Source organism: Schistocerca serialis, chromosome 12 (assembly GCF_023864345.2).
Source record: "Schistocerca serialis cubense isolate TAMUIC-IGC-003099 chromosome 12, iqSchSeri2.2, whole genome shotgun sequence".
NCBI lineage: Eukaryota > Metazoa > Arthropoda > Insecta > Orthoptera > Acrididae > Schistocerca > Schistocerca serialis.
The window spans coordinates 56,680,196-56,689,498 of record NC_064649.1 but is presented as its reverse complement, the minus strand read 5'-3'; the positions used below and the strand labels follow the sequence as shown (position 1 = coordinate 56,689,498).

General features: G+C 42.7%; 1 protein-coding gene across 1 annotated transcript in view; it reads left to right on the top strand.

Annotated features, from left to right (window-relative positions):
- The first annotated feature begins 429 nt into the window (after nucleotides 1-429).
- LOC126427928 (uncharacterized) overlaps nucleotides 430-9,303 on the top strand; it is a 153,676-nt gene continuing 144,802 nt past the window's right edge. The window contains exon 1 of the mRNA XM_050089822.1: nucleotides 430-453. Coding sequence (XP_049945779.1) covers nucleotides 430-453 — 24 coding nt within the window. The remainder of the gene's footprint in view (nucleotides 454-9,303) is intronic.

Below are 9,303 nucleotides of genomic sequence, written 5' to 3'. Positions count from 1 at the left end.
TTCATTTATGGCCCGACACAAAGTCGCCTCCGCCGCGCATCTTAGAGTGATTCAGAGGGCACAGGTGTCGCTGTAGGGCGGTGGCACTGCCGCGGTCGCACCCCGCAAGCTGGCGGGTCAGAGAGCGCTCCTGTGAATCACCGAGTGACGGGCCGCTGCAGCGACGCCACCTAGACACTGAAGGTGGCGCTGACGGTAGCCGGGAGGTCGGTGTGGAGGCCGCGGTTGCATCCCCGCGTGTTTGCACCAGTGAGATACGGCCCCGCGACCGCGCAACGCCTCATTAGACGGGGCTAAGCCGCGACACCTCTCGGCAAACAATCGGCGAGGACACGGCGTGTCAGTGATAATGAGCCGGCAGTCTGCGGAAGGCACTCCGCACAATAGCATCTAGCCGGAGGCACGAGCTTACTCCAGCGGACCAGCACCATGCCGGGAGAGGGCAACACTCAGGTAAGTCTCCCAGCCAAATGATGCACTGCGTGAAGTGGTCGCATCCTCTCGAACGGCACATGTAAGCTTTTTGTTCTATGCATTCAGATATTGCCAGAATGTGCACAATATCCGCACCTGAAGGTTGCGTTTTGGGACCACTATTATTTATTGTCAGTCAGGTCAAATGCTCCGAAAAGTGACATAAATGAGTCAGTGGGATTGTAATCAATGAAGGAGAGGGAGCTCAAGTAAGCTTTTCGTACCGTTTGTAGAGCTATTGCCAGAAGTATGCGTAGCATATGGACCTCAAGTATGCGTTTGGGATCACTGTTATTTAAGATAAATACAAATTAAATGCTCTGAAAATGGAAATGAATGGCTCGATGGGGTTGTAATCAATTATGGGAAGGGAGCACAAGTTTTACTCGCAGAGTTATTGCCAGAAATGTGCACAGTGTCTGTCCTTCAAGGCTGTATTGTGGGACCACTACTGTTTAAGATAAATCAAATTAAATGCACTTAAATGTGTATAAATGAATCGATAGGACTGCAGTAAACGAAGGGAATCGAGTGCACATACGCCCTTTGCTTTATTCGCAGAGCTATTTCCAGAAATGTGCACAGTAGCCGTACGTCAATGACGCGTTTTGGGACCACTACTATTTAAGATAAATCAAATTAAATGCACAAAAAATGAAACAGATTAGTCGACGGGGTTGTAATAAATCATGGAAAAGCAGCACAAGTAAAATTTTTGTTGTATTCACAGTGCTATTGACAGAAATATGCATAGTACCGGAAAGTGAAAAAAATGAATAGATAGGATTGTAATCAATGAAGGGAAGAGAGCACTAGTAAGGCTTTTGTTCTGTTCACAGAGCTATTGCTAGAAATGTGCACAGTCGCTGTACCTCAAGGATGCGTTTTGGGACCACTACTGTTTAAGATAAATCAAATTAGATGCACAGAAAAGTGAAATAAATTACTCAAGGGGGCTGTAATAAATTATGGAAGGGGAGCACAGGTAAACTTTTTGTTGTACTCGCAGAACTGTTACCAGAAACGTGCACAGTATCTGTACCTCAATGACGCGTTTTGAGACCACTACTGTTTAAGATAAACTGAAGTCAGTGCACTGACAAGTGAAATCTGTGGATCGATGGGATGCAATATCCGTCTAGATCTGTATTCACCAATCTTTTTGATGTTAAGTTGGGGAGAATACTTCTGGTGCCACTGTCTTTTCACTCCCTTGTTGTTCCGTTCGAGAATGGTTCGTAAGAAGAACGACTGTCCATAAACCTGCATATGACCGGTAATTCCTCTGATTTTATCGTCGTAGTCATTTGGCGAGACGTATTTGGGAGGAGATAATGTGCTGCCCTAGTCTTCTTGGAACGTACACTCTCCAGTTTTCAGCAGTATACCACTCCATGTAGCAGAGACTCGTGCTTACTGGACGAACCTGCGACGAAACCGGAAAATAGCATTTTAAAATCAATATCTAAAAATTGTACAGTGAAAATTTGAGCCATTTTCTATAGGTGGTAGTTTATATAATTGCGATCCACTGTACAAAAACGGCTAAGAATAACTTTTGTGGTTTTCTGTATAATTACATAGTAAGTTTGACCGTCTGAATCTCGGTAACGAATATTGATACTGAAAAAAGTTTCGACGTTCCCGGAGAACATCATATTATGATCGTGTGCCAAACATCTCGGCGATTTTTCATGAACAGAAATTATAAAAGTAGCTATCGTTACAATTACGACTTTTGGTACTCAAAAATCATGATTTTTCGGTGTTTTCTCAGTACCTAGTCATGAACTAATGATGATGTCATAAACTGTCTGAGGCTCACCGTAGACCACACCCAATCCGTAAGAACCAACCAATTTGCTGAGTTTACTTGGGCTGGAAGAATGTAATATTTCAATTTTGACCCTGAACTCAAGGATAGCTACAGTATGCCTACTCTTCCAGTAGGTATAGAAACGATCGCTACGCCAAGGGCTATCCAAAACATTTTAACTGTTATCTCTGTGATATGACTCCTTGAAAAATTATATTTGCGCACACGGGTCTGTTTGGTATGGATGCCTCCCACCTGAGCAATGATCTAGCATAGGTTCACGGGCGTATCGTAAACAATATCCTTTGCAGACTAAACGCATTTTCCCAGAATCCTACCAATTCGCATTCGGGAGAACGACGGTTCAATCCGGCGTCTGGCCATCCTGATGTGGGTTTTCCGTGATTTCCCTAAATCACTCCAGGCAAATGCCGGGATGGTTCCTTTGAAAGGGCACGGCCGACTTCCTTCCCCGTCCTTCCCTCTAATCCGACGATACTGATGACCTCGCTGTCTGGTCTCCTTCCCCAAACAACCCAACCCCAACCTACCAATTAAACCAAGGTATGTAGACAGTAATGGTTGTTGTGAGTTTTCGAGATAATTTCAAGAATGAGACCTACGAGTGAATTTTAAATAGTGCACAAAATATTAGAAGTTAGGAAGTACATATCTAAAGAATACAAGAAAGTACATTTGTATCATTTTCATGAGCTAGTCAGTCAATTTCAGATTCATTCTAATTGTATTTCACCGAACTATGTAATAATTGAATACCAGTCTTACGCGGAGGAGTCTTTGTTTCACCCCAAACATTTTTAATCTGAAGCTAATTTTCTGCCGAAGACTAACGGATCAAGAACACACTCCGAACTACACTTGAATCAGACTGGAGACGCTAGAGGAAGCAATGTAAATTACTATCGTTTGTTTTTGCTTCGGTTTGGACGCTCAAGCGTAGCCAACATTCATGAAATTCAACTTTAACTGAAGACAATATAACAAAGCCATTTCTTGCGAAGATAAATTTGAAAATTATGTTTATTCCATGAAATATAATTAATAATACACTTGAATTCAAAACGGAGAATTGTTCAATCCGGCTAAAAAAATTACTGAGAAAGAAAAGTTGTCCGGAGAAACTGAAGAATCCGTCAATAAGGGAGTGTCTGGCAACGCTACTCGGTCGACTTCCCCACTTCCCTGACGCACGTTGGAACTCCCTGCCACTAGATGGCTCCGAATTTCAGAGTGGTATGGCCGTGTATACCGTGAACTAATTCGGTGCCTGAGAAACAGCGAGCTTTAATGCAGTTTCTAACCGCAGAAAATCTAAGAGTAAGTATGGGAAATTTTTCGACCGCCCCTTACAGATAGTTCGTATCCACCTGATTTATCGCATAAAGACTTCTTTTTCTATCCTTTATTTCAAACGAACAAATCCGTCACAGTGATTGTCATTCCTTCAAGAAACTGTCGAATACTTTCGGAGTTTGCTGGTGAATTAAATAAAAATTTAGTTTCTACTGGGAATCATATAACTCTAATGGAGAATGCCTTTCTGGGACTGCTGTCTGAAATACTCCTTTGTGATACAGACAAGGGGGAGATTGAGTGAATAATTAAATGACTGAAGACTAAGGACTCTCATGCATATGATGGGGTGCCTAACAGAATATTAAAGTACTGTACTGCACATGTTAGCTCTGTGTTTAGCCATATTTATAACTTTTCCTTTAGGAATGGTCAGTTTCCTGAACGATTAAAGTACTCAGTAGTAAAGCTGCTTTATAAAAAAAGGGAAAGGGCTAATGTAGACAACTGAAGACTTATTTCTGTGCTATCAGTGTTTGCTAAAGTTATTGAAAAGGCTGTGTATGTAAGGATAATTGATCACTTTATATCACATAATTTGCTATCAAATGTACAGTTGGGCTTTAGAAGTCGTTCAACAACTGAAAACGTCATATTCTCTTTTCTCTGTGTGGTACTGGAAGGGTTAAATAAAACATTTCGAACGCTAGGCATATATTTTGATTTAACTAGGCCATTGATTAGTTGATCACAAAATATTGCTTCAGAAGTTGGACTATTACGGAATACAGCGAGTAACTCACAATTGGTTCGCCTCTTACTTTAACAACAGACAGCAAAAGGTTATTCAAAGTGTTGAGAATGGCTGGGATGTGGGGTCTGAGTGGGGTACGGTCGAATGGGGTGTGCCCCAGGGATCAGCGTTGGGGCAACTTCTGTTTATATAAAATGATGTGCCCTCTAGTATTACAGGTAACTCTAAAATATTTCTGTTTGCTGCTGACTCTAGCTTGGTAGTAAAAGATGTTGTGTGTAGCATTGGCTAGGTTTCAAACAGTCCAGTTCATGACGTAAGTTCATGGCTTGTAGAAAATAAGGTAACGCTAAATCACAGTAAGACTCAGTTTTTACAGTTTCTAACACATAATGCAACAAAATCCGACGTTTTAATTTCACAGAATGGGCATACGATTAGTGAAACTGAACACTTCAAATTTGTAGGTGTTCAGAGACTTAATGCTGCCATTTTTACTATTGGAACTGTATGTGAAGCAAGCGATCATTCGACACGAAAATAGCCGACCGGTGTGGCCGAGCGGTTCTAGGCGCTTCAGTCTGGAACCGCGTGACCGCTACGGTCGCAGGTTCGCATCCTGCCTCGGGCATGATTGTGTGTGATGTCCTTAGGTTAGTTAGGTTTAAGTAGTTCTAAGTTTTAGGGGACTGATGTTAAGTCCCATAGTGCTCAGAGCCATTTGAACCTTTTTTTTTGACACTAAAATTAGTCTCCTTTGCTTATTTTCATTCGCTTTTGTCGTATGGTATTATATTTTGGGGTAACTCTTCCCATTCTACAAGGATATTTTGGCTCAGAAACGGACGGTTCGAGCAATAATTGATTTAAGTTCGCGAACCTCTTGCCGACTCCTGTTCATTAGTCTGGGTATTTTGACATTGGCCTCTCAATATATATATATATATTCTTTACTGTCGTTTCTTGTTAACAATATCAGCTTATTCCCAAGAATAAACAGCCTACACTCAGTTAATACTCGACAGAAATCCAACTTGCATTTGGATCGGAATTCCTTAAATCTTGTGCATCCATTTTCAATAAACTACTACAGGAATACAAAAATCTTAGCAGTAATCCACGCGCTTTCAAATCGAAACTGAAGAGTTTCCTCATGGGTCACTCCTTCTATTCTGTTGAGGAGTACCTTGAAAAATTAAGCTGATTCTTGTTGTATTGTTGATTGCGTTTACGTAAACTTATGGCTTGACATTTTTTGGATTCATAAACGTTTTATTTTTATCTGTAATTACTTTTATGCTGTAATTTCATGTACAGACACGTTCCACGACCTTGGAGATTTACTTCTGAATTTGGACCTACGCAACTTGACGTGTAAATAAGAAAATAAAAAAAAGAAGTCACGATTTTTTAGGTAGGCTACCACCAGGCTGGGAAAAATAATCTGCTGCAATGCTTTGAACGCGTGGAATAGTGTATAAATTGTAAAGGAGTATGGATTGGAAGATAACAAAACCATTTGGACCAATAATATGTTGTGGGGGCCTGAAAATCGCGGACGAAATAGAGCGATCTGGAGTTTCGCAAGATCGCGTTGCTTGGACGAGGCGAAGATCTGCAAGAATAATCGCGCCCTGCATCCATTGTGTAGCAGAGTGCGTGAGGCGAGTGAATCACGCTCGAGGCAACTGCAAGGTCGTCATGAGATTAGGCGGTGGCAGATGCTGGAATCGTTTACTGGACGGCGCCTGCACGTGCAAGCGTTCACCGGGCGACGTCAGACAGCGAAGGGCTCGGCAGCTGGTCGCGCACTGCGTGGGAGGCGTCGCTCAGTTGGGACTCGGCCGACGTCGACAATTGGCGGCACTCCGCATTTCTCCAGATGCAGTGGGAAGAGGCGGCTCAGGTAGGTTGCACCTCCGTATAAAGGGGATCAAACAATTTGGCAAACTTTACTATGTTTGACAAATCTTTGATTGTACAAAAGCTGTCTGGCGTCTTCGTCAAACATAGATCGTGTTTTTCAAACGTAGATCGTGATTGACGTGTTTCAGAGAAATTTTCTTTGGCGGCAGATTTCACGAGATGGAGCGCATCATCTGTCTTGTTGTTACGCCGCGCTTATTGAGCGAAGAAGAGTTTTATTGCAATTTATCTCCCTTTTTCGTGTGTTTCCTCTACTATGGAAACTACGATTGATGGTGAAAACAAAATAGTAGTGGCAATTACCAAAATGGTAGAGCTGCTGCGTCTTTTCCAATCATTGCCTATAAAGGGTGTTCCGAGAGGAAGGATAGAAACCATCATTTGAAACAGAAAACTTCGTATAGACATATGCTCTATTCTGAATGGTTTCCGAGAGAGAACACATTTAATGTATGTTGCTACTAATTTTTTGTACAGGGTGTCCCACATAAAACTGATACGCCTCACGTGCTGGTTAATCATCTCTAGTCGAATTGCTTATGAAGTGGCAACACTGACTTGAAGGTCTGCTGCACTGCTTTTTACCGGAAAGTTGAGTGCAGCTTTGTGTTCGTGCGTCAATTGTCTCGAGAAGCTGGTTTTATCGGACCGTTACAGAAATGGAGCACTTTGCATTAGAATAGCGAACCGATATTGTGGAGTGTTACATAAAGACGTAAAGATTTAAGATCCATTAAGAACATGTGGGATGCGTTAGGGAGACGTACTGGAGTACGTCCACATTCACTAACGACCTCTCGCAATTGTCAGCCGCGCCGGTGGAGGAATGGGAGACTCTACCAGAACAATTTCTCACCAATCTTGTGGGGGGCTTACGTTGAAGAGCATGCATTACCACGCGTGGTGACCACAAACCCTATTAAAGAAGCACGTTCTTCCTTTTGTAATATCCAGAGGACCACCGGAAGTCATAGTGACTTCAGTTACTGCTACTTGTACAGGGTGTTTCAAAAAGGACTTTACAACTTTAAAAACTCATATAAATTTATTGAAAGAAGATACAAGGCTGGGTTTAGCGTTATTTTGTAGGGAAACTCATCCAGTTTTTTCTTTACCTTAAACTAAATATTTTGTATGTGGCTTCCGTTGGTTATCTTGCACACATCCAGTTGTAGGTCAGTTTCTTCCCAAACTCGGTGTAGCATTGCAGGTGTAACTTGCTCGGTGGCAGTGTAAATTCTTGCTCTAACAAGGGGAGGCCGCCACTTGTGAAATTCAGATTCGATTCATACTGCGCATAATGAAAGCTCATGGCCAGAGGTGTAATGTGGCAAAGCACCAAGATGCACTTCTCAGCCGTTGTCGAGAAAATCAACAGTTAAAAGAAGCCGTTGCGGTGAAATACTCTCTACGATTGATAATTTTCTACAGCGTCGTGGCGCAGCGGTAAGCGCTCGGGTTCGGATCGGATTACGAACCCGAGCGCTTACCGCTGCGCCACGACGCTGTAGAAAATTATCAATCGTAGAGAGTATTTCACCGCAACGGCTTCTTTTAACTGTCGATTTTCTCGACAACGGCTGAGAAGTGCATCTTGGTGCTTTGCCACATTACACCTCTGGCCATGAGCTTTTATTATGCGCAGTATGAATCGAATCTGAATTTCACAATTGGCGACCTCCCCTTGTAAGTTCAGGTAGAGAAGCCAGCACTGGAGGTACAAACGCTGTATCCTTGATGAACCCCTATAAAAAAAATCGAGTGGTGTCAGGTCTGGGGAGCGTCGGGGACCATGCAATTGGCGCATCACAGCCAACCCATTGCCTGGAAAGCGGTCACTAAGAAAATCTCAGATTTCAGCCAGGTAGTGGGGTGGTGCACCATCTTGCGTGAAGTAAACATTTCGTTCTTGATCACCCTCATCCGTGTGTGGTGTCAAGAATTGTTGTAACATATCCAGGTACACTGTCTTGTAGATGATTCTGTCACGCTCAATGCACAAAAAAGGTTCATTTTAGGGCTATCACGAGCAGGACCTTTAGCGTACTTGGTACGGAAATTACGCTGAACTGTTGCCGCCGACTTCGATTCTTGAAATCAAAGCAGCTCGGGTGCAGTGAAGGCAGCCATCTTTAACGCAACTGCCGCTAGCGCTCCTTATGGTGCGATTCGGCACTAGCGAACTACCCGAGACTAAACTGGATGTATTTCTCTACAAATTGGCAATAAAATCGCCTCAGTAGGTACTATGAATTAATTTATATGAATTCTCAAAGTTGTAATGTGCTTTTTGAAGCACCCTGTATAAATTCCCACAGGGAGATCGACGAACGTCGGTGTGTGTGTGTGTGTGTGTGTGTGTGTGTGTGTGTGTGTGTGTGTGTAGACTACGCCTTGTACGTATGCAACTCAAGGACGCTTCACTTCACTGTTTGAGGGGTTGCTGACGCCTTTAGGCGCACAACGGGTACGTGAAAGTTCTTGTCTTTGAATAAAACTAATATCTGTTCGCCTTGTTGCATATTTCTTTCAGGCAATTTCCGCACTATACTACAGAAGTTCTTTCTGTGTACGGTACAAGTTTCATCGAAGTATATTTATATTGCTTGGCAGTGGCAAATCATGAAAAGGTTACTTTCGTTGTTAAGGTTTCCACACCAGTGTAATTTCTTGCGGCTCAGTGGCCTGTCGCAAGTCTTTCAACTGCACACGCGACAACCGTGTCGCTAATCTACCCCACTCATCCAAACGGCGAAACGGAACCTACAGCTTAACACGGAATTCGAAACACGTATCGGTCCTGACGAGCTTCGACAACACTGAAAGGTGAAGGCTAAGTAAAAGGAAAAATTTCATGGTATTCAAAGTTATCTGTTTAAATTTGTTTCAGTGATAGTAGATCTGTAATGTTGGCCGTGTTTCTAATGTTAAATTGTCCGTTAGATGCTATATTATGGGCTTCCTGTTTTGAATGATGCACATACCACACCTTACAGCTGATACCTTACGTCACAAGCTG